Source organism: Rhinolophus sinicus, chromosome 7, assembly GCF_057876585.1.
Source record: "Rhinolophus sinicus isolate RSI-liver-muscle chromosome 7, RSI-T2T, whole genome shotgun sequence".
NCBI classification, from domain to species: domain Eukaryota; kingdom Metazoa; phylum Chordata; class Mammalia; order Chiroptera; family Rhinolophidae; genus Rhinolophus; species Rhinolophus sinicus.
The window spans coordinates 43,974,043-43,999,763 of NC_142507.1; the positions used below are offsets into that span (position 1 = coordinate 43,974,043).

General features: G+C 41.2%; 2 protein-coding genes across 2 annotated transcripts; both read left to right on the forward strand.

Moving 5' to 3' along the window:
• The first annotated feature begins 113 nt into the window (after positions 1-113).
• Positions 114-3,564, forward strand: LOC109446799 (chitinase acidic). The gene is made up of 7 exons (XM_019730565.3): positions 114-272; positions 520-644; positions 807-930; positions 1,586-1,771; positions 2,284-2,403; positions 2,521-2,662; positions 3,296-3,564. Exons 1-7 carry the CDS (start codon positions 117-119, stop codon positions 3,535-3,537), a joined length of 1,095 nt encoding a protein of 364 aa, XP_019586124.3. The 5' UTR covers positions 114-116; the 3' UTR covers positions 3,538-3,564.
• A 15,152-nt stretch (positions 3,565-18,716) lies between these two features.
• CIMAP3 (ciliary microtubule associated protein 3) lies at positions 18,717-24,778 on the forward strand. Its single transcript, XM_019730572.3, has 6 exons — positions 18,717-18,813; positions 19,071-19,213; positions 19,863-19,964; positions 20,714-20,844; positions 23,392-23,509; positions 24,548-24,778. Exons 1-6 carry the CDS (start codon positions 18,795-18,797, stop codon positions 24,614-24,616), a joined length of 582 nt encoding a protein of 193 aa, XP_019586131.3. The 5' UTR covers positions 18,717-18,794; the 3' UTR covers positions 24,617-24,778.
• Positions 24,779-25,721: the final 943 nt, after the last annotated feature.

The following is a 25,721-nucleotide window of genomic DNA, read 5'->3' on the forward strand; positions in this document are numbered from 1 at the left end:
TGCTCCGTACGTTTTTTTGAGATGACTTCCTACATGGATTTTTTTACTATAAGGTGTTGGGACCACCGAGGCATTCCCTCACCTGCCTTCTTTGGGTCGCCCACAGGTTCACTGCCATGGTTTCCTCTCCTGAGAACCGCCAGACTTTCATTGCTTCCGTCATCAGATTCCTGCGCCAGTATGAGTTTGACGGCCTGGACTTTGATTGGGAGTACCCTGGCTCTCGTGGGAGCCCTCCTCAAGACAAGCATCTCTTCACCGTCCTGGTGCAGGTGAGCTGTGCTCCGTATCACTTTGACTAGAAAGCATACCACCAATCTCAGAGGAACGATGCCAGAGGCTGTACAGAAAACCTAGCTCCCTACAATCTCAGTAGGAGACGAAGGACGTGGAGACCCTATTTTGATGAGAATCATGAAGAATGAAAAATGGAGGAGATTCATTTAATTTTATTCAAAGAGTAGTCATGGAAGTCAACTTAGAGTTAGTATTCATAGACTTCCTCCTACTCTTGTACAGGAAATGCGTGCAGCTTTTGAGCAGGAGGCCAAGCAGACCAACAAGCCCAGGCTGATGGTCACCGCTGCAGTAGCTGCTGGCATCTCCAACATCCAGGCTGGCTATGAGATCCCCCAGCTGTCCCAGTGAGTGATGACTTGTCCCACAATTCCTCTGTGTGTCGCTTGTGTCAGAGACACTCATCGCTCGTCCGCTTGCTGTTTGAGGACCTTGTTCAGGAGGCTTTGCCTGCACAGGTGTGGGAAATGACCATCAGAGACGTTTTGAACTCCTTTACCCCATCTCAGGTACCTGGATTACATCCATGTCATGACCTATGACCTCCACGGCTCCTGGGAGGGCTACACTGGAGAGAACAGCCCCCTCTACAAATACCCAACAGACACGGGCAGCAACGCCTACCTCAATGTGGTGAGTCCCAGAATGGACGCAGATGCAGACCAGAGCTGATGTCGCAAATCACGTGGAGATTCAGGGACAAACGCCATTATAAATTTAGTAATTTTCTCAAGTGGAAAATCAGGCTGCTATAATTATTCACTCGGTCCCAGTTACAAAAAATTCACCAATTAATTGACACTAAGCTAATAATCTTATCTGATAGGAAAGAAGATTAATAATCAATGTTTCTTTAATAAAAGAAAATGAAATGTCATTACTCAAATTTCAATAAATTATAAAATGCTTTTCCCACCTTTCCCCTCTTCCTTTTCCTCTTTTGCCTTGTGTATTTTCTACTTTTCTAATCTTTGCACATGTATGCCTTACAGAATTTCAACCATTCACCAATGGACCATGCCAAAAAAATCATTAAGAAAAAACATAATCCTTCTCTCATAGGTATTTGATGGGAAAAGTATGTCTAAAGTCCACATATTGGCAGGTATTAAAAGAAGTTAGTTGAGATAGGGACATAGCACTACAAGAGGTGTATGTCAGTGATGCTCTAAAATTCATTGCAAATACTTCATCTAGCAGGCACAACCATGCCATAGATGCTTAGCTAATAACTAATTACTAGGCCGTCAGCCTGGTGAGGCCTCTCGCTAACCCACTGCCATTGCAGGATTACGTCATGAACTACTGGAAGGACAATGGGGCCCCAGCTGAGAAGCTCATCGTTGGATTCCCAACCTATGGACACACCTTCATCTTGAGCAACCCCTCCAACAATGGAATCGGTGCTCCTACCACTGGCCCCGGCCCTGCTGGGCCCTATAGCAGGCAGGCTGGGTTCTGGGCCTACTATGAGGTATGCTCCTGGAGGTCTTAGACAGAAGGAGAAAAGTGGCTTTCTCTCCAGCCACGGGTTTGACAACATGAACAAGAGCCCACATTTCTTGGCTCGTTTGACAAGTAGTTGAGGCTGAAAGTGGATGCTCATGGCTATTTGTAGGGGAGGCAAGATGAACACTCATGTTGTACTTTAGTTGGACCCTCACTAGGGCCCATTTAGGCTGGATTCCAAATACAGAGAGATAAAGAGAAAAGGATATCGTCAATGAGATTATATCAATGTATAGACACTTCTAACTGCCTGCCCAGGCGTTCTTTCATTTAAGAGCTTCTCCCCACATTCAAAATAAATGAGCCACATGTGACAAAGAATCAGAATCCTAAATGAATTGACACATTTGCTGATAGAGCTCTAGGCCTTCCTTCTCAAGTAACTTCCATGCATCCCTTCTCAACTTGCCCTTTCCATGCCTTTTACGACTGCTTACCGCTGGGCCTACCACTTGCCCTCTTCTTGTCTCCTCTTAGATCTGTACCTTCCTGAAGAATGGAGCTACTGAAGTGTGGGAGCCTTCTGAGGAGGTCCCCTATGCTTACAAAGGCAATGAGTGGCTTGGCTATGATAACACCAGGAGCTTCAAAGTCAAGGTAGATTGTGTTCTATGGACTGTCGTTGCCCGTGACTTTGTTCCCATTTATAGCCCTTGGAGCCCCAAGTTGACCTTGATGTCTGAACTTCGTTGGACTTTTCTCTAATTCCCACAGGCTGACTGGCTCAAGCAGAACAACTTTGGAGGTGCCATGGTCTGGGCCATTGATTTGGATGACTTCACGGGCACTTTCTGCAACCAGGGCAAATTCCCCCTGACCACCACCCTGAAGAATGCCCTGGGCCTGCAGAGCGCAAGTGAGTTGGGGATAAAAAAGGACCCTGAGCCTCAAACTTGAGAGAAATTTCAAAGGCTCCTTGAAAGTCAGGGAGCCATTTTACAAGTGATTTCATGACTACTGCTCTTTTCATATTTGGGAATGATTCAATAATGGTGATGAGAACAAACATGGTTCTTCACCATTTTGTTATCCATTATTCATTTCACAAGCAAGTTTTTTAGTATCTATTAGGTATTCAGCACCAAATAGGTATCACAGGGGATCCTAAATACATAACTTGCAAACTTTACTCTATAGAAGCTTACAACCTAGATAGTATTGATGCAATTACAGTTAGATAACTCAGAAGATGTTGTATGGTTAAGTACCAGAAAAAAAAAGATAAGAAACTTTCTGTGAGTTCATGACAGACGGGTCTCAAAGCGTCAGGGTGGTCTGGGAAGGAGGAAAGATGAACTTTGCCTTGAATGATGAAGAGAGAGCTGATTAGCAAAGAAGAGAGGGGAGGGAGGGCATACCAGAGCAGGAGACTGAAATATACAGAGATATGGAAGGAGGAGCTAAGAACACAAACCAGGACATTAGTTCTCAGACATCAGGCACAACTGACTAAAAGCAGGGGACTCAGGATCTGGTTTCTTTTTTTTAGGTTGCAAAGCCCCAGACCAGCCCATTGCTCCCATCACCGAGGCTCCCAGTACAAGTAGTGGCAGCGGCAGCTCAGGGGGCAGCTCCAGTGGCAGCGGATTCTGTGCCAACAAGGCCAATGGCCTGTACCCTGTCCCCACTGACAAAAATGCCTTCTATAACTGTTTGAATGGACAGACCTTCATTCAGCATTGCCAGGTTGGCCTGGTCTTTGATGCCTCCTGCTCCTGCTGCAACTGGTGATATCTTTGCCAGATACCACCTCACTCATTCCAGCTCAGAAATTCTTGTATAATAAAGAGTTGAGCATTATTGTGCAATGGCTTCTGCTTCTTTACTGAAGGATCTTGGATGTAATGAATCCCAGTCCCCCGATGATATGCGTTGCTCCACCAGCCCACCACAGCACGCACAGCTCTTCCTGGGTGCTGGGCAGCAGGAGCAGAGGGATTCAAGGAAGATGCCTGGTCCTTCCCTTCTCAAAATGTATATTCAGATGAGGACAATAGGAGACAAGGATGTAAGACTCACATAATAATGCCCCATAAACAAACATATCCGTGTACATTCCTTTGAAGAACATTTCTAAATGTTCAAGGAGTGTGATAGTAAAGAATTGGAGGTACTCTATATGTGAAAACAAGACAGGAAGTGGGTTTGAGTAGGATTTGGAAGGATTAGGAGAAATGGTGAGACAGAGAAATTGGGGTACTATAGAAAGGCAATATAAAGTGAGTGACCGGGCTTACTTGTATGTAAAAGTTTGGAGGTAGTATGCAAATTTCTTGAGCTAAACCCAAAGAAATTAAGCTTTATTATTCAAAATAAACTTAAAGTACGAACTTAAATAGCTTAAAAAATTGAAGGTTTTAGTCATCCATCAATGGACACTTAGATTGTTTCCATGTCTTGGTTAGTATAAATATTGCTGCAGTGAACATGGGAGTTCACTGCAGCAATGTATATGTATCCCTTCGACATAGTGTTTTCATTTTCTTTGCATATATACCCAGCAGTGGGATTGCTGGATCATATAGTAGTTTTATTTATTTTCTTTTTGAGGAGTCTCCATACTGTTTTCCATAGGGGCTACACCAATTTGCAATTGCACCAACAATTCACAAGGGTTCCCTTTTCTCCACATCCCCGCCAACACTTGTCCTCTTTTGTTTTCTTGAAGGCAGCCATTCTAACAGGTGTGAGCTGATATTTCATTGAGCTTCTGACTTTCATTTCCCTGAGGAATAGTGATGTTGAGCATCTTTCCATGCATTTGTTGGCCATTTGGATGTTTTCTTTGGAAAAATGTCTATTCAGTTCCCCTGTCCATATTTTTCAATCAGATTTCTTATTTTTGTTATGAGTTCTTTATATATTTTGGATATTGACCCTTATTCAACATGTGGCATGCAAATATTTCCTCCCATTCCATAGGTTACTTTTTCATTTACTTGGTGTTCTTTTTTTCATTTTTTCCCTGTGCAGAATTTTACTCTGTTGTGCTTACTTTCTCTAGCTAGGACTTCAGGAACTATGTTGAATAGACGTGAAAAAAGAAGGCATCCTTGCCTTAGAGGGATCTTAGAAGGAAAACTTTCAGCTTTTCACCATTGAGAATGATGTTAGCTGTGGACTTTTCATATATGGCCCAGGATCTTAGTTTTTAACAGCAAATTATACTCTGACTAATTTAGGCAACAATGGAACTTTTAAAAAGATATTGGTTAGCTCACAGATTAACTGGAAGGGCAAGGCAGCTGGAAACAGTGCCTCTCTTTACTGTCAGAGAGGCTCTAGTTGAAATATCACAGAGTCCACTGCCTACAACTAATGACACTCTGTAGTAGGTGCCATCAGCTCGCCACTGCTGCCCTAGAACAGGTCACATCCACCGTTGCACTTCCTAGAAGGTGGATTCTCCATATGGGCCACCTCTCATGTTGCTTAATTTGAAATCCAAGCCACGCATCTTGGCAGAGTCTGGATCACTGGCCTCCTCTCCAGCTGTAAGAGAAAATGTGAGTTTTCTGACTTCTACTTGGGAAAGCAGGATTCATAAAGAAGAAATTATTAAAATGTAGGGAGCATGTGCAAAGTCATTGGACAGCCACAAATGGCAAACGTTAACTATAGAAATAAAAGAAATGGAGTCAGTAGGTGTATTTCAAATAAAGAGCACACTTTCTTAATCTAGCAGACTTCAAGAAAATTCTCAGTCCAGAGAGTACGAACTCTTCCCAGGATACAGATCTGGCAAGATAGATCCCTTAGCTCTTAAAAAGTTTTGCTCAAATGAGCATACCAGACTGGAATAAAATCAATTAAACAGAATTGTAGACGATGAGCTACTTTTCTAAGTTTGCCCATGTTTACCACCTAAATCACACCTCTAATAATCAGGAATGATCTGCTTGCTCTAGTTAGCTTTATGTTAGTGGTTTTGAACATAAGAAAAAGATTTATTGATGCCTATGTCAGTTTCATCATTGTTACCGCCCGCCCCCTTCTTTGGTAACTTTTACCATTTCTCTTCACACTTGAAATTTTACAATTCCATTATTTTAGTTTATTTTTAGTTTTATGTTTAAGTATTTTTTTCCCTTTTATATGCTACTGAATGCTCACTTTCAATCTGAAGACTCATATCTTTAAATTCTCAGCCTTTATCTCTTTTTAAATTTAAATTTTAGTTTTGGTTAACATAATACATGTACAGAACCAAAAACATACAATGGAGAAAAAAAAAAGCTTCTTCAATAAATGGTTCTGGGAAAATTGGAAAGCCACATGAAAAGAATGAAGCTAGAGTGCTGTCACCATATACTAAAATTAACTCAAAATGGATCAAAGTCCTAAACGTAAGACCTGAAACAATAAACGGCATAGAAGAAAGCATAGGTACTAACTTTACGGACCTTGGGTTCAGAGAGGATTTTATGAATTTGACCTCAAAGGCAAGGGAAGTAAAAGCTAAAATAAATGAATGGGACTATATCAAACTAAAAAGCTTCTGCACAGCAAAAGAAACCATCAACAAAACAAAAAGGCAACCAACCAAATAGGAGAAGATATTTGCAAGCAATACCTCTGATAAAGGGCTAATATATAAAAGAAAGAGCTCATACAACTGAACAACAAAAAAACAATTCAATTAAAAAAGGGGCAGAGGATCTGAACACATACTTCTTCCAAGAAGACATACAAATGACCAACAGATAATGAAAAATGCTCAATATCACTAGCTATTAGGGAAACGTAAATCAAAACCACAATGAGATACCACCTCATACGTGTTAGAATGACTATTATCAACTAGACAAGTAATAACATGTGGTGGAGAGGTTGTGGAAAAAAAGGAATCTTGAAACACTGCTGGTGGGAATGTAAATTGGTACAGCCACTATGGAAAACAGTATGGAGGTTCCTCAAAAAATTAAGAATAGAATTACCATACAATCCAGCAATCTGTCTCCTTTTTTGGTATTTACACACACACAAAAAAAAATCTGAAAACATTTATCTGTAAAGATATATGTACCCCTATATTCATTGCAGTGTTATTCACAGTGGCCAAGACATGGAAACAACCAAAGTATCCTTCGATAGATGATTGGTTAAAGAAGATGTGGTACATATACACCATGGAAAACTACTCAGCCATAAGAAAAGATGAAACACTGCCATTTGTGACAACATGCATGGATATGGAGATTATCCATGGAAATTATTAAGTGAAATAAGTCAGACAGAAAAAATCGAGAACCATATGACTTCAGTCATATGTGGGATATAAAACTGAAAGCAACAAACGAACAAGATAAACAAACAAACAAAGCCTATAGACACAGACAACAGTTTAGTGGTTACCAGAGGGTAAGGGGGTAGGGGGGTGGTAGAGGAGGGTAAAGGGGGTCAAATATATAGTGATGGAAGGAGAACTGACTCTGGGTGGTGAACGTACAATGTAGTAATATATAAATGATGTATATAGAATTGTACACTAGAAACCTATATAATTTAAATAAATTTTATTAAATTTATTGGGATAACCAATGTCACCCCAATAAATTTAATAAAAAATAATACACGTACATAATTAAGGAGTCAAAAACACTACATAGTTACAAAATAAAAACAGCAGTTCCAGAGGGTTAATTTCATCAACTATATTTCATAATACTTAATACTATGTAACAATTAGCCATTATAAGTATAAATGAAAAAATAAATAACCAGACAGAAATAATTTTGTAAATCATAGTAGAAATGCTCTTTTTAACAAAAATTGTATATTTAATTTTATCTGAGTTTAAAATAAGAAATATAAATCATAATGAGAATGGAAAAATTGCTGGATTTCATATACTTTTTCAATAAAATTTATTATTATTACTCATTGAGCACCTACTATAATCCAGGCACTATTTTATATACAGAGGGTGCCAAAACAAAGTATACACTTTTTAAGAAAGGAAAACTGTATTAAAATTGTAATACTCAATGTATACCAACAATAAAAGATGAATACAAGTCACGTTTGACTTCTGCAGTTACAAGAGGTGCTCAAAGTGGTTACCATCAGCATCCAGACACTTCTGATTATGGCGAACTACTGCTTGAGCAACGTTGGCCAAAGTGTCCACTTGTATACATTTTTTTTTTGGCACCCTCAGTATTTGGAATACAGTAGTGAAGGAAACAGACAAAAAGCCCCATCCACATAGAGCTTACATTTTAGCAGGGGGACACATATTAAATAATAAATATAATAGTATATAAACCATATAGTGGTATATAAACCACTGGTTAAATAGTACATAAACCATTTAGCATATGCTGAATGCTAAAAAGTGTTACAAAACTTACAGGAGAGTTGGGAGGCTGGAGGCTGCTGGTGGAGGGGTGGCAGTGTGAAATGCAGACCATTGACGAGGTGATACATGATCAGGGCCCGTTTCTTAGGCACATGACCTACACACTTAGTTTAATGCTCTATTGTTGACATCTTGGAATTCTTAATAAGTTTTGAACATGGGGTCCCGTGTTTTTATTGTGTAGGAGACTCACAAATTACACGAGCAAATATATAAAGGAAATGAAGATGGGGGACAGTGCTATTTTATGGTGATCTGGGGACAGTGTTGCCAGCAGAGAGGAAGATCAGTGCAAAGGCCCAAAAGAAGGAGAATTTCTGATGTATTAAAGGAACAACAGAAAGGAGGCCAGTCTGTTTGGAGAAAAGGAAACGAGGGCAGCGAAGTTGTGGGGGAAGTCACAGGAGAAGTGGGCAGGAGAGCACAGGTTGTTTAGGGCAGGGTGGGCAAACTTTTTAAAGGGCCAGTTGGTAAATATTGTAGGCTTTGTGGGCCATACGATGTCTGTCTCAACTACTTGACCCTGCTGGTGTAGTACTACGCAGGCCATTCTTACCCTGGTGCTGGTGCAAATAACATGCTCCAAGCTTTGCCATGACCATGACAATGGGAAATGTTGCTGCAGGATTCCCACCCAAGTAATGGCTCCAGGTATAGGCCAAATGCCATAGATATTTCTGCAAGGAGAAACAGTCTCTTCCTAGGGTAGGAAGGATCTACCCTAGGGGGTGGGTGGTGATGCATTCTCAGTGTCTTGCATTAGGTCAGGACAATTATCACTCAAGTTGCCCCAAGATCTTAGCTGCAACTCTCATAGGTGACGGACTCTGCTAATCTTCATAATATTGAATCTTCTACCTGATACTGATACCATGAATTTGCATCTGCAGAATTAGGTTCAGTCAGGGAAAGTCATTGGTGTCGCTTAATGTCACTATCCTTCTAGAATATTCTATTGAGTTATACTACCCAGTACCGGCCAGTGTAACTGACTGTCAGTGAAGGGCTCTATGTCCTAGACCTAGTAGGCCATGCAGGAGACAGTACTGGCTCCAGGGTCACTGAGGCTGATGTGAGGCTAATGTAGCCAGTTATTTCTTGACCTTTGTACTGTATCTACCACGAAGGGCCTGTTCAATTCCATATAATGATTAAGCCCATCGGTAAGGAGAACAACCAATGACTGGTTGACTTTGACTAGACATGATATTTTTCTGGTCTGTATAATCTGAGAGGTATAAACTCAAACTACCTACCACGATGACACAAATTTTGAAGCCTGAGGACACCAAGTTTTGGCAAAGGTATGTTGTAGTAGGACTACTCATATATTGTTGGTAGTACAAACTGATACAACTACTATGGAAAAAAAATTCCAGCTAACTAGTAAATTTTAAGATGCATATGCTGTTTCACCCAGTGATCCCTTTCTTGGGTATAAACCCTGGAGAAATTTGCAAATGTGAACCAAGAGACGTGTACAAGAATGCTAATAGCAACACGGAGGGCAAACAATTGGGAATAAACCACACGCTGTTCTGTGCAGAAAGGATAAGTGAATCACAGCGTATTCATATAACAGAATACCATACCGCTGTGAAAATAAGTGAACAGTTGCTACTTGTGACAACTTGGATAAATCTCAGAAACTTAATGCTGGGCTGAAAAGCAAGAAATAGAAGAATGCCTATGGTGTTATTCACTTATACAAAGCCAAAACAAATTAATATATTAAAATTAATATAATAAACTAATTGTAATAAACTATTAGAAAATTAATGAATGTAGGGATACAGGCATATGTGATAAAATTAAAAATAAAGCAAGAAATGATTAGCACAAAATCCGGGGTAATGAGAAGCATCCAAATGGGGAAGGACATGTAGGGTAATATTCAAATCTAGTATTATCTTATTTAAGCTGGGTGTGAGGACAGGGTTTTTCATTTTAATATTTTTTGTTAAATGTATACCTAAAATGTGTATGGCTTATTGTACCATAAAGTTAAGAGACACTAAAAATAATACAGGCTTACTGAAAACAATTTAACAACATGAAAGGATACATAATGCCAACACTTTCAAACCTTGATTTAGTCTACAAATCTTATGACGATGGTAATTCTTTCCAGTACTCAAATGCTCAGGTGGCAGGCAACTTTGATGGGAACTCACCTGGAGCTCTTAAGAAGGGATGCTTTATCTGCAGGTCATTTATATAGGACTGGGGTGCCAAATTCAACAGAAAATATCTCACTAAATCTACACAGCAGCTAGATCTGATAGTGCCAAATAGGACAAACCTGGAACTACTGGCCTTGCTGCTTGCTTTTGCGAATTCTTGACTTAACCTTGATTTGACACAATTTTGGCTCTTTTGTCCCAACCATATTCTCCTGGGTACCGCAGGGAAATTCCATCCCAGTTCAACCTAGACCACCAGTTAGCCTACTTGATTAATATAAGGAAGTAGTGCAGTGTAAATAGTAGGAGATTTCCATTCTGGAGGCAGCTAATCTCGGCACGGAATCCTGGATCTGGTGCTTAAGATTTGTTTGATCCATTTTCTCATCTACAAAATCGGGCTGATAGCGAGAATCCTTTTACATAGGTTAAATAAAATGGCGACGTGGAGCCTCTGATGAACATTCATTGTTTTTCAGTCACTTGTTATTCACTCCCCATTGTTTCAGAATTTCATTTTGTGACCAGTCCTGAGGAAAATGGAAATCCAAGAGCCCTGTCCTTTCCTTTACCAAGGGTCTGATGCACGTTCCAAGCTATGTAACCAGATTATTTCTCCTTGATTCTTGCGTGGAATGATGCATGCATGAAAAATGAAATTGGAGTTTATTCATCCTCAGCCCTCCTCCCACTCCGCTCCCCCAAGAAATGCCGTCTATCATTCCAGAGGCAGGTGCTATATTCTTATCTTTGATTCTGTGAGCCTCCTCATATGTTTCCAATATACTGACTTGTGCTTGTGCGAGTTGGTTTTAGTCACTTGAAAAACAAATCCTTAGTGATATAAACACCAATAACAATCTCTGACACCTGGTCGGTGCTTGTCATGTGTGTTGATATTATAACTTCTGCAGCTGAAATCCTTCCCAGAAGCACTTGTACCAGACTTTCTCTGGTCTTGTAAGGAGGAACCAAACACTCAGGACCTAATTATCATTGGGTGAGTGGGCACAATGTCATTTCTAAATGTGATAAATAGGAAAATTAGTCTGGATTCACAATAAGTCCAATAAGGTGTCAACGTCCCATGATGGGCAGCCACATGCCCACCAACTGCATTTCAGGAATTGTCACAAGACTGTCCCATATAAGTACAGACAGTATGTACTAGAGTATATAAGGTATTTCAGAGGAAGAAGACATCATTGAGCTTCAAAGAGAGAAGCTAAGCTGGGCTTTGAAGAATTGTAAGATTGGGGTAGGCAGTGAGGGGAAGGGGAAGACATTACAGGCAAAGGGTAAAGAGAGTGTGTGAGCAAAGGTGTATAAAACGTGTTTAGTGAATAGACATGTGGGGACAGAGCCCCAGAAAGCAGTTTCCAGGCTCTCGGCCTCACATAGAAAGGTGCTGGCTCAGGTAGTAAATGGCCATCAACTGTGATTGGATGGCCATCAGCTGTGGCTAGTTGGCCGTCAGCTGTAACCAGTGAGCCATTGGCCGCTAATATAACTGCTGTGGCTACGCTAGCAGAAGAATGGGGGCTAGCAAGAAGATGATGGCTGATCTAGCAAGAGCGGATTGCAGAGAGGCGGATGCCACCAGCGAGAATATAGTGGTATGAATCCCCTACCTATGGCTCCGTGGTTGTTCCTTTTTGGCCTCACCATATCCTGCATTCTAGTGTGGGGAGCGGGAGCAGAGACCACGCAAGCCGCCCCGCACAACAAGACCATTTTGGCTGAAGCAGAAATTTGTTATAGGACAATGGTAGTGGATAATGTTTGGAAGGTGGGCTGGATTAATTTTAAGTATAAAATTCTAGAAATGTTCAGGTTGCAAGTATTTCTATTAAAAGATACTCTTTCTAATATTATCACCATCATTTCTCTCCATCAGCAACACAAAATACGTGTTAACATCTGGATGTAATTTGGAATGATGGAACACTAGAGAGATCTTGGTGACCTTTGGAGGGGACATTTTGGGAACCATACATTCTTATATAAAATTATTAAATAACCATGGCTTAAATCATTCCGAAGAACAGGTGTGGATAGAATGTTCAAAAAGTAGCGCCTAAAGAGGAAAAGTTCCGTAGGCACTGATTGTACCCAAAATTACACATAAATAATGAAGAAAAGGATTTAAGAACAGCTAATAACTTCCAAGGGCTTTTATTTACTTTCCAATAAAGACATGCTTTGATGTCAGGCACGAAATGTCCACAACATAAAAACCTAAGCACAATGTGGAAACAGATGCTTATCAGCTCTGGGAACTGCCAAAAAGGCTATTAAGCTGGTGCTTTTTCCATGGTGATGGTCTCCACCACCCTGTTAGGAGGCATTGTCATAGTTCTGTCTTAATTAGCAGAGAAGGCGGTGCGAATAGGGAAGTGTAGGTTAGAGGTCCACCGAGTGGTGTTTATAGGGCAGGAGATCTGTTGAATTATTGATTAGCTACATACACATCTGGGTGAAATGCTCTCCACTTGGAAGGCCTTGTGATAACCAGGAGCTCAGATGGCATACAGAGCAACTCTGAGCTCTGCTAGACCAGTACTGACGGCAACCATGGCAAAGCTTATTCTCCTCACAGATGGGTTTGTAACCAGAGATAGAGCCTTGCCTTACTGGATTTCTTTTTCCCTCTGGATCTGGCAGCCATAAAGCAGTCTTCACATTATACCTCAACGCTTTTTCCTGACATGTACCTAGCAATCTACCTGTTGTTCTCTGAATCTCAATTGACCCTGGTAACATTTCCACCTTCATTTACGCCATGGACATGGTCCTAAAAGGAAGGCTTGTTGTCTTTCTCTCTCATCATTTGTTAGGCTGTTCCTTTGTCTCCATTCATCTTCCCGTACCACCTCATTTTAATTGCTATTATTTTTATGTACATGCTGGTGTCCTTGGTCTAGTTTTTCTAGGGACAAAAATCAATAGGAACTGAGACAGAGTAATACAAGCTGCCTTTCTTCTACTATTTTCAGAATTATTTCTCTTTTATCCCCACTGTTCTACTAAGTTGCTGATGTATCCCAAGAATGTCACTGTTAGTCATGCAAAGAGGTTGATTCAGTAAATTGCCTAGAGCCGGTATCCACTGTTTATAAGTTGCTTTAGAGCTGTGATTTACAGTGTTTTTTAATAGCTTCAGAACATTTTCCAAATGAAACTTCTAGCTCAATTTATAAAACAATAAGATCACAAGTGCTCTGGGAGAAACCAGGGAGAGGTGTCTGAAATGTCTCCTCATAGTTCATATTTCTTCTCTTCCATTGTAAGAATTCCCTAAAATGTGGTTCAAGAAAAATAAAAAATTCAAGGCACCAGAAGATATTGAATTCACTGCTTTAAAGTATGCTTTATCTGTGGAAGGTTTGTACTCAGTTCAGGGAGGTGAAGCATATATGGATGTGTAGTCATTGAGTACAGTGGATTTGGGGTAATTTCAGTCAGTCGATCTTCCATTGATAGCAGACTTTAAATTCTGCATTTGTTTTTGACATGAAAGGTGGAAGAAGAGAAAGCCATGGCCATTTTTGACTGAGAGAAGGGAAGGGTAGATCTACCAGTGACTTCACCGAGAAGCCTACTCTTTGGTGTAACTCCTAAGTGCCACTTGGGCTGTAACAACCTATGACACATAGGATGGCACCCAAGTCCTCAGAATTAGATTCCACAGGATATGGACAAGTTCTGAGTACATGTTTTCTTTCTCTCTAGGTCTGACCTTTCTGCTGAATGCTCAGCTAGGTAAGTCATGAACTCTATGTTTTATCTTTGACACAATCCTTTCCTGCCGTAAACCTCAAATTCCTATAAATTATTCATAATGCAATTGTCTGCTAAATATGTGTGATTTTAAATATTCCAATAATACTTTAAAAACTATTTATATCAAGAGATAAGCCATACTAGGGAAAGAGAGCTACTATCTAATTCATAGACAGATGGGTTTCATGTTAGGAGAATCTATTGATTTGGATTGGCTGTCACTGCTTTCTATCTCCTTTTGCATGACCATCTCAGAGTTACAAACTGTTATTCATTGGGCTTCAAAGGATGGCTGGGTATCCTTTCTTCAGTAGTTCCTGGGCTTACACAAGATCGCAAGATGAATCTGTCAAAGTTAGCAATAACCAACCCCAAGTCAGTGACTAGTTCCCCAGTTAGAATCTTTGAACCCATCTATTTGCAAGAGTGTCACACAGAGATCAGAACCTGAAACAAAGGGAGAGAAACAGAGGCAGGACCAAAACTAATGGCACATGTTGGTGGCACCTAAATCAGGCCATTGTCCTTAATCCTGACTCCCCACAGGTTCTGCCTACCAGCTGATATGCTACTTCACCAACTGGGCCCAGTACTGGCCAGGCCTATGGCATTTCAAGCCTGATGACGTCGACCCCTGCCTCTGTACTCACCTGATCTACGCCTTTGCTGGGATGAGGAACGAGATCACCACCATCAAATGGAATGATTTGACCACTGACAAACTTTCAATGGCCTGAAAAACAAGTAAGAGAAGGGAGAAATAATTCATTTGGTCTTTTCTGGGTCATTACTTTCCCAATATTAATGTACAGACAGATCATCATCTAGGATCTTCCTAAAATGCAGTTCAGATTCAGAAAGTCTGAGGTGGGGACCAAAACTCTGCATTTCTAATAAGCTCTTAGATGTTGCTGAGACTTCTGGTCTAGGAGCCACATTTTAAGTAGCAAGAGTGTAGATAACAGAGCACATTGCCTGCTCTAGTAGGTATTCAAAAAATATTACTTCTGTTTCTTCCTTTCTTTGTGAATATCTTTTTTATGACCCAGGAAACTGCAAGCCATCTTAGCTACTTGCATAGGAGACAGGAGGCAGAGGATACTGAAGATTAGACATCGTTGAGCCTAAGAAAGATAAGTTTGCTATATTTTTAATAGAGTTCTATTTTATATAAAAACAAAACAAACAAAAAACCCTGGTATCTTCTAATTTCTGATTTGTTCAGTTTAGTTATATCTAGGGTAAGACTACAGGTCATTGTCACCATCAGGAGTGACATTATCGCAAATGCAGCTACTAGAATTTAAGTTATGATACCTAAGAGGAAATAAACCTCTTTAGAGTGGTGTTTCCTGAAATGTGGTCCATTGACGACATGCAACAAAATCTCATGGGGCACTTGATAAAAGTTCCAATACCTAACCCAAACCAAATGAATCAGAATCTCTGGGAGAGGGGCTATAAATCTGGCATTTTAATAATGTCCTCCCACTCTTACCCTTGAACTTAATTCTTGCATAAACCGATATTTGAGAACCACTATTCCAGAAAATGTGTGTAATTCTAAGCCACATGGAGGCTAAGAAAGTAACTATGCTCAAACAACATTTACCATTTCATCTGATGGACTACAATATGAGGTAATTAAGCTTTTATTTTGTGTGTGTGTGTGTGTGTGTGTGTGTGTGTGTAGTCAATACATTCCTTTAAAAAGATAAGCCCAGTCCCATAATTTAGATTTCCCAAAAGAGCCCTGAGTAAATGTATGAATGATAACAACACAAAGAATTTTTATAAAGAAGGTTTTTATTAGGAGTCTGCAGAATGCAAAAGCAGCACAGAGAGAGGGTTCCTAATTCTGTTCTGGGACAGGATCTGGAAGCACTTCCTACAGAAAACGATGCTCGAGCTCAGTCTGGAGGAAAACTGGTGTTAACCAATTAGATGATGATGGGAGCTGCACCAATGAAGACGCGTAGATATGTGTGAGCAAGTGGGTAAAAGGATGTTTACATAGTACCGAGATATGACAAAGCTTGTCTTTTAGAAAGATTCGCTCTGGCTTTAACCATGAATTAGAAGGAGGTAGGGAGGTAGGGATAGAGTTAGGAAACGATTGCAGTAAATCAAGCAAGAGATGCTGGTGGCCCCGACAACGGCTCTAACGGTGAGGACAGAAAGGGGATTATACAAGGGATATTAGCAGGGAAATATTAATAGGATCTGGAGACCAGTTGAAAGTGGAAGAGAGAGGATTTCTAGTTTTCTGACTTTGAGGACTGGCTTGGTTGTGGTGCTATTAATTAAGATGGTAAAAACAGGAAGAAGAGCAGATTTAGAGTAAGAAGAAGAACCGATTAATTTGTCTTTGAACATGGTGAGTGTAAGGAATCTGTAGGACATCCTAAAGGAATAGACATTGGGCGAACAGCAGTCTGGAGTTCAGGACAAAGAAATTCACCTGATATATTGTATTGAAGTCATCAGCAGGGGTAAACGATTAGAGATCACCAAAGAAAAGTGAAGGGAGTGAGAAAAGCCAAGGACTAAGGTCGGTTATAGATTTACCCTCTTCCAAGACAGAGATTTTTCTCTACCATCCCATATATCAGATCATCAGCCAGCCTCCCAATAGTTTCGATGTTAATCGAAAAGTCAATCTACTTAATTATTGAATAGCTCCAGTTGTCAGAAAGAACGTCTCTATTCTTAGAGGCAACATGGTTCCAATCATAATTTATAACTTCTAGTCATTGGTTCTAGCTCTGCCCACTGAAGTAACAGAATGAAACGGCACCTTTTGCAATGTATTGGTTTGATATTTCACAACAGCTAAAATTTCCTGCCTATAATTTCTCTTCTTCAGTGAAACATCCCAGTTCCTGCAGCCAGTACCCACATGACCATTTTCAAAGCCACTCTACATTGGAACACACTCTAGCACACCCTAATAATGCAATGATAAGAACTGAATCTAGTATTCCAAATGAGATTAGAGTCACACAAAATACAGGTGGATGAACCTCTAGCACTGAATGGGAACCTGGCTGTTACCACCTTCCTCACTGGCCAGTTCAGCATTTCATTTGATAGGATGCAAGACATGTTTCATGTCACTAATAATGTAAATGCTAATTTCAAAAACACTGTGCGTACCTCAAAAATATTAATTTTATCTAAAACATTAATAAAAGTAAAAGTTATCAATCAATGCCAAGATTTATTTACATTTTATTTATTATCAGTATGACTGCAATTCGAGTAGACAGAATGGTTGGAATAAATTATACAATAACTTTGACACCATATCTTTATTCCATGTAAGCTTTGTTTCTCATAACAACCTTCTATATTACTGCGCTTTCTGGGTTATTTCTTACAATAAAAAAGAAAAAGACTTTTTCAATGTCTATACATAAGTCAAGTACAGCCAGTTATTTTTTTGTAGAGTCCAGCAGGACATTTGAATGTTATATAGGACATGAGACAATTCACTGTATGGCCAATGCGCTGCCGAGGGTCCGGTCCCCTAGCCCATTGACCGGGGGCATCACCCCAATAATTTACAACAAGGAAAATGCTTTCACAAGTGTCCAAAATATCCTCCAGGATTCAGTATCTCCTTTTTAGGGGAAACCCTACATTAGATCTATGAAATCATCGTGGCAGATAGTGCTAGCCCAGGGTATGTGTGGATCCCAGGGTCATGCTTAGGAGCCAGTCACACTGTGTGTTCTGTTGCCTCCCACACCTGAAGCCATGCTAAAATCGAGTGAAAACTAGTGGTAATATCCAGGACAAACGTAAAGAAGTCGACACACGCCCTGCCGTTTCTTCTTGGGTTAGGGAGTGCTCCTGAGCTGGCTGGGTGTTGCCTTCAGTACTAGTAACCTCTTGCATGGTCACCTACCAAGTACGAGGCACTGAATCGCTTTAATGCTGTTGTCTTAATCCTCTCAACAACCCTATAAAGAGGAAATATTTTTCCTAATTTAGAGACGAGGAAACTGGGATTTAGACATTTAAGTGACTGCCCAAGATTTTACAACTATTCAACACTTTTGTGATTCTGCTGCACTCTTACCGCTCCACTCATGGCTCCCAGCCCTTTTAAAGCCACATGTCCCGTTTAGGGGGACAAGGGGACAACCTGATGGGAAGAGCTTGAGCAAAAGGAAACACGGGTCTAAGAGGCGCCTAACAACTAACTATCTGGGCTCTAAGGGTCCCCAATTCCCCTGTTCTGGCCCTTGCCCTGAAAGCCCACTCCCATTCGCCATCACTGCAGCGGCTGCATTTTTCTACGTCTCTGGTCCTAGTACCCGGACTTTCCAAGCATTGCGCGCCCGTGTCCCTCTCTCCTCAGCGCATTCCCGGTGGCCCAGTTTCCAAAGCCCTTCGGCCCACCCTTTCACTCCTACAGCCAGGGGTCCAGCAAACCCAGCTACCCCCAGCCCAGCTGCAGAGTCCACACTCTTGTGGGATTCTGGCCCCGGGGGTTGCAGGTTCCCGCCCCAACTTTGGCTCCTCGGGAGCCCCCACTCGCTGCGCAGGCGCGCTCGGAGCCACGCCCCTTGGGGACCGCAGCTGGAGCTAGTCAAGCTCGCCCCTGTTCCCTTGGCAACGCGGTACACAGACGCGAACCCGGGCGGCGCGCGCGATGTGCTTCAACAAAGCGGGTGAGGAGGGCTGCGGTAGTAGAGGGGTCACGAGTGGAGAGCAAGAGGAAGGCTGGGGAGGCTGGGAAAGGCCAAGTGGGAGAAATGCAGTCGCTCCCCTTCGTGGAGTTTGGTCTGGTTCTTAAGAACTCGGTTGGCCCCTGTTCTCTGTCTGCCTCCACACACCCCACCCTCCCCCAACACGCTCAGTTGTGTGTGTGTGTGTGGGGGGGGGGCTTCCCTCATGTGGAGTTTCTTGATCTTTTCTTGATCTTCAGAGACACTGCTTACCTACCCCTTTGGAACATGTCAACAGAAGAAGATCTTCCCTCACTTCCATCCTCCAAACTTTTTGGGGAACAAGTTTGTCCCTCTGAGGGGAGAACCCCACAGAGGGCCTGGATGTTACATAACAGAAAATGTGAGTATATTCACCTTCCCTTAGGTGGTTCTCAGTTACCCATCTGTCTAAAGAGACCCAAGTTTTTTGGAAGAAAAACTATGGAATTTGTGATCTGCCGGGTCCCAACATGAGAAGGTGTCCTGTTCCTCTGCAATCACCTGTCAGGGTCAACGTCAGAAATCATAGGACCATTGCTCTCTCCTTTCCATCCCGCCCCCTCCCCCCCCCCCCCGCCCCCTCAAGCCTTTGTTTCCTATAGTACCCAGTATAGTCCCTACTCCATTCCTACCTCCAAAGAAAGGCCTGTGAACCAATGCCAATTACCCTCCCATTAGTCCAAATCTGGATGTGGGTGTGCTGGTAGATTAGTTTATGAAATGATGTGATCAGACTGACACTTGGATTAGAGCAAATTCAGCTCTGTGGGGTTCAGAGGACTGGATTCACTGGAAGGAGTACAAATGTCACTTAACTCTACCTATCCAGGCACCTTTACAAAATTACCTGTGTTACTTAGGCAGTTGTTTGTATGGTCTTGACCCAGAGGAGTCAAGAAAGAGAGCAACTTTTGCAGAGAAGATTCAAATAAGAACATTCTAAGTTCCGTCTGTTTTGATGACTATAACATTCTCTGTTTTTTCTCTCTCTTTTTTCATACTACCCAAAGAATATGTATGACTTGGTATACAACCTCTCTAAGATCCCAACCAGTAAAAAAGGATATACTTTTGGAGCCAGAACAGCCGTGAGGTTTAAGCCAATCGTCAAGGTCAGAAATAGCTGCATGTGCTTAAATTTTAGCGTGATCCATGTTGTTGTATGTATTTGCATTGGAGAGCAAAGGGCACAGAGTGGAGGTTACCTAAAGTATATGAGCTGAAATTCAAGAAAAATAGACATCTAGGCAAAAGGTATTAAGCCTATCTGAAAAACGTGGGTGTTAGCATTGCACGTGTGTGTGGCAGTGTCCTGGGAGAGTGGAAACAATTCTCAGAAGAAAGAGTCCAAGACAGCTTCAGTGCTGAGACACCTGACATTAAAATACTGGAAGCTTTTTTATATGCATCGTTGTTATCTTGTTAGTTAAAAAACAAATGCAACTTTTCCACCTTTTTGTGTGATTGGATTTCAAGTCTACAAGTCTTAGTATAGAATCCTAATCTTTTGGACGTTTTCCTGACACTTCTGCTCAAGAAGAGGGGTACTGACTCAAAAAACAAAACAAAACAAAAATCTGAGTGGGATGGTAGGGGTAGTAGCCGCAACAAGCTACCTTATTTCTCTCCCCAGCCTAAGTTGATTTCTACAACTTAAGCATGATGTACCTTTAGGGAGCTGACCCACATCTTTATCTTGGTTTCTACCTACAGCAGGCCTATTTCTATAGCTTGAGGTGGTTAAACCATAGCTGATACATCAACAGGAAGAGCATACTCATCCTGGTTTTGTCTTCTTATAAGGCTTTATATGTGTATACATATATCACCCTCTAACATATGATCTTTTTCTTGGAAACAGGATACGACACCTTACTCAGGCATGTACCAGACGGTAAATCCTCGGGAGCAAAAACACAAACAAAATTTTGCTCCATTTAATGCTTTGTTGCCTCGATTTAGGACATACTCAAAGGACACGTATTATCCTGGGTATGTCTCCTCTTTTCTGGTGCACTTCAATAAAGAGCAATAGGACAGGAAATACAAAGAAGGGGTTACAGCAAAACCATGCCAGCTACACAATAGCCAAGATATGGAAACAACCGAAATGCCCATCAATAGACGATTGGAGCAAGAAATTGTGGTACATTTATACAATGGAGTATTACTCTTCCATAAAAGGAATGAAATCTTACCACGTGCAACAACATGGATGGCCCAAGAGGGCATTATGCTAAGTGAGATAAATCAGACTGAGAAAGACAAATACCATATGATCTCACTTATATGTGGAATCTAAAGAACAGCATAAATGAACAAACAAAACAGAAATAGACTCAGATACAGAGAACACACTGATGGTTGCTAGATGGGAGGAGGGTTGTGGGGCCTGGGTGAGAAAGGTGAAGGGATTAGGAAGTACAAAATAGTCACGGGGATGCGAAATGCAGTATGGGAAATATAGTCAACAATGTTATCAAAACAATGTATAGTGTCAGATGGGTATTAGACTATTGGGGGAATTACTTCATAAATTATATAAATGCCTAACCAGTACACTGTACACTTGCAACTAATATAAACTATATATATATATATATATATATATATATATATATATATATATATATATATATTACATATAAACTGTATATATAATATAATATCAACTATAATTTTTAAAATATATAGCTATGTACGGTGTCAGATGGGTAGTAGATTTATTGGGGTTATCACTTTGTGAGGGGTGTAAATGTTTAATCACTACCTTGTTTTTTACACCTGAAACGAATAATAAACAATAAATAAATAAAAGTACAAACTTCTAGTTATAAGATAAGTAAATCCTGGGGATGTAATCTATAGCATGTGACTGCAGTTAACATTAGGTTGGTGCAAAAGTCTTTGCGGTTTTTGGAATTATTTTTAACCTTGTAAGCCGCAATGACTTTTGCACCAACCTAATACTACTGTATTGTATACGTGAAAGTTGTTAAGAGAGAAGATCTTGAAAGTTCTTATCACAAGAAAAGAATTTGTCGTTATGCGTGGTGAGGGTTGTTAACTAAACTTACTTTGGTGGTCATTTCACAATATATACATATATCCAGCCATTGTGTTGTCCACCTAGAACTAATAACATTGCTGTATGTCAATTACATCTCAATTTTAAAACTGAATATTAAAAAATAATAAATTTTAAGAAAACCACGCGAACTAAATAACCACTTATCTTTAAAGATGCCACCTCTTGCCTTCCTGGTATCATATGATGGCTGGTATCAAAGAATTGTAAATCACAGTGATTCATTTAATAAATATTTATAAACGTGCCAGGCAATATTGTAGGTTCCAGAGATTTTTCATTAAACCCATCACACAAAGCTTCTGATTCCTTGGAGCTTGCACTGCGGAGTCTAACAGATGAAACACCAATAAACAGGGAAATATCGATAGTAATAAGGAGAGCAGCCATGTAATGTATGAATCTGACCGTGACACTTCTGAGAGTGAAAGGGAACCTTATTAATAATTATACCAAGACAGTAGCTAGCATAAGCTAGGAGTGTCATTGGCAAACCAGAAAGCGTGGTAACCTAGTGATGTGCTCTGAAGAAAATAAAACAGGACGATGACATGATACGGAGTGATGGACCGGAGGCTCCTTTATCAAGGGGAAATGACACTTGATCTGAAATCAGACTAAGACTGAATCGGCCTTGAGAAGATCTGGGCCCAGAGCTGCCCGGGCAGAAGGAACAGCAAAGCCAAGGGCTATAAATTGGGAGGGAATTGGGTGTGAGGGAAAAAGAAAGAAGGTTCGTTAGTATGGCTCCCGTGTAGTGAGCAAGGAGGAAATGAGACAGAGGAGAAGGGACGGGGCTAAAGTACATAGCCTGTAGGTCAAGTGCTTTAGGAAGCCCTTCACAATGGATGGAATTGTAGGGCAAAGGGTCAAGGTCCTTGTGTTACTGATGAGAAACCCAAGGATCAGAGAGTGAGTGTAACTTACTCAAGGTTGCAATATGGAGGTAGAAGTGTTGAATCTCGACCCCCGTGTACACCATAAGCGTTATGTACACCACAGCACAGAGTCTACACCGAAAGGCACAGTGTTTTAAGCAAAAGCAACTATAAAATAATCCCACTGTTAAGAAAATTGAACTGGTTCTGCTTTGCTGTCCCTAGATTGCTGATAGATTACATTATCACTGCATTGATATGCCCAATTTGAAATCATGGGCAATACTAATTCATCACTGTGGTAGCGTGCACTTATCACCCATCACTTCCGGGATCTTCTGGTCTCTCGGCTAAAAATGCTGAGCTGCAGAAATATTTTTTAAACTACAGTCAATTTTTACCCTAGCTGGATGTCAAGACTAGATATCTTTCACACTAACACCTAATTAGAAATACATCAAAGCTGATTAATCCCAAGGAGTTAGGCGTAGTGCAGGGACAGCTGTGATAGTGATGGCATTCGTATATGGTCACTAACTCATTATACGTGATGTTATATATTTTTATTTCTAGCCCTGGCACATACAACCCAGAAATAAAGCCACCCCCCAAAATCAGCTGGCCAATGAAATTTGGATCTCCAGACTGGACTCAGGTTCCATGTCTACAGAAGAGAACCCTCAAAACTGAGGTAATATGATCAGGCATCTCTAGGGCACTATCAAGTCCTTCTATATGTGTCAGGGATTCTTAGCCAGGAACCTGCAAAGGAGCTGCAGGAAGTCTTGTTCTCCTGAAATTATTTGCACAATTGTGTGTGTTTATGCATCTGAGATCATCACGTGATTTTATTAGATGTTTTTAAAGGTGTGCCTGAGTGAACAAAAGTCACATTTTCTTATTTAATCCCCAAATAATTTTCTGCGGTAGGTACAGGAGAATTATCCCTGTGGGATAGAAGAGGAAATCGAGGCTCAGTTGGATTAAGTGACTTGTGCAGGTTGCACAGCTTGGATCTAAATCTTGTGACTCCCAAGCCGGTGCTCTTTCCATCACATCGCTTGAGTAGTAGATCATGAGGGGGCTGTAGAACATTCTGTAGGGGTATGGATTCTGGGGATAGACTACCTGGGTTCAAATACTAGCTCCAAATATTTACTTGCTGTGTGATCTTGGGCAAGTCCCCTAATTTTTCTTAGCCTTAATTTGCTTATCTACAAAGTGGGTATAATCATAGAATCATCTGATAAGGTTGTAAAGATCGAATAACATAAAAAAAGCACTTAGTACTGTACCTATAACATAATAAGGGCTCAATCCATATTAGCTGTCATAATTCTAGAGGTGCCTTTTCCCCCCTTGGTGAACTTTGGATAATTCCATCAATGTTTATTAAATGCCTAGTGTATTGGTATCAATACGCCAGGACGTATGGGTAACATTCAAGAATTAAATACATAATCTTTGTTTTCAAAAAGTTTACCAGCTCTACTTAGAGATTTTTACCAAATAAAAAGTAATTCTTACCGTGCTAGACACCAGACTAAGATGACAAAGAGTCTATGTACATACAGAAGTTGAGAGAATGACTAAGGCTGGACGGCTACCGGGTGGGTTTTAGCAAGGCCGCTCCAGCTAGAACTGGCAGTTCTATTTTATATAGCCAGGAAGACCAGAGACAGAGAGTTCTGGTCAGAATATTGACTGAGACAACTTTCTTTCATTGTAGCTGTCCACCGACAAAGACTTTAGAAAGTTTCGGAACCGTGTGGCCTACCTAAGCCTGTTTTACAGTTGAGAAGCTGGGACTACCTTCACTTGTTCCTCCTGACCCCAAACTCTCCAGTGGGGAGGACAGAGCGTTGCTGTGACCCTCTTGTCTGTCAGCTTGGGGCCCAGGGAGGGGCGAGGGGCGCTTATGTGAGAGCATATGTGAGAGCAAAAAGACTAGTTCAGAGTACTCTCTCTCCGTGTGTTGGTTTGTTGTACACATACGAAGATGAGTCTGGGGGTTTGTTACTGTTGCGTGTTCCCTGGGATGGCAAACACTGTGAATCATTCATCCATCAGTCTCTGAATCTTCCCCATAGGATTTGAGTAAACAATCAATTCCAGTTAGACGGGATCAAATTATTTGCATCCCCAGGCTAGACTATTGAAATGCTTCTCCAGCCATTGACCTGGATGGAACACAATGGCACATGGCTTTGGGGCTGTGGGAAAAGTGGTGCCAGACAATTCAAAACCCAAAAAGGAAATTCAGATTGATTTTTTTTTTAAAAGTAAAAAAGTGTTCTGCCGCGATCAACCTGCCTTTTCCCAGGCTGCTTATGCTTTGAGCTATGAGAGGCCAGGGTACAGGAACACTAGAGTAGACGGGCAGCAAGATGCCTTGGAGAGTGAAAGTGTTTTCCCCACTGCATTTCAGCCTGAATTACCCATGTTGGTTACCTCATAGTAAGCCCAGAAGCCAGCGTCATGCGTGAGGAGCAGGTGACCCTGCTCCTGGGAGCTGGGCACAGACTGAGGTGTCAGAAGACCCGAGCCAGCTGCAGGGTCCTCCCATAGGAGGGGAGCCCCTTAATGAGCTTCTCTGCAGAGACCTCGCTGTCTCTCCGGTACTTCATGGAATATTCCTGAACAAAGGACCATGGACATTATTTCCTCACCAGTGTTTGTCCCATTTGATTAACAAAGTCTAGCTAATTGTCCCCCCAAAGAGAAAGTCCCTTTCCCAACAACAAAGGCTCTCCCCAGTCTTCCCTCTTCCTACGTTTGAAGCTTTTCTTTCTCACCTGGTTAAAATAATGTATGTCCCCTTGATCTTGGATCCTACGTGCAGGGAACTGTTGTGTCCTGTACATGAGTCCCAGCCACCATGCGTCATCACATTGATGAAATCA

Excerpts from the sequence above, each read along its gene's own strand:
- LOC109446799 (XM_019730565.3), top strand. The coding sequence starts at position 117 with ATGGTTTCCTCTCCTGAGAACCGCCAGACTTTCATTGCTTCCGTCATC. Across the intron at positions 645-806 it reads GAGATCCCCCAGCTGTCCCA|GTACCTGGATTACATCCATG; the intron begins GTGAGTGATGAC and ends ACCCCATCTCAG. Across the intron at positions 2,663-3,295 it reads CCTGGGCCTGCAGAGCGCAA|GTTGCAAAGCCCCAGACCAG; the intron begins GTGAGTTGGGGA and ends TCTTTTTTTTAG.
- CIMAP3 (XM_019730572.3), top strand. Across the intron at positions 19,965-20,713 it reads GGTTTAAGCCAATCGTCAAG|GATACGACACCTTACTCAGG; the intron begins GTCAGAAATAGC and ends TCTTGGAAACAG. Across the intron at positions 23,510-24,547 it reads AGAGAACCCTCAAAACTGAG|CTGTCCACCGACAAAGACTT; the intron begins GTAATATGATCA and ends CTTTCATTGTAG.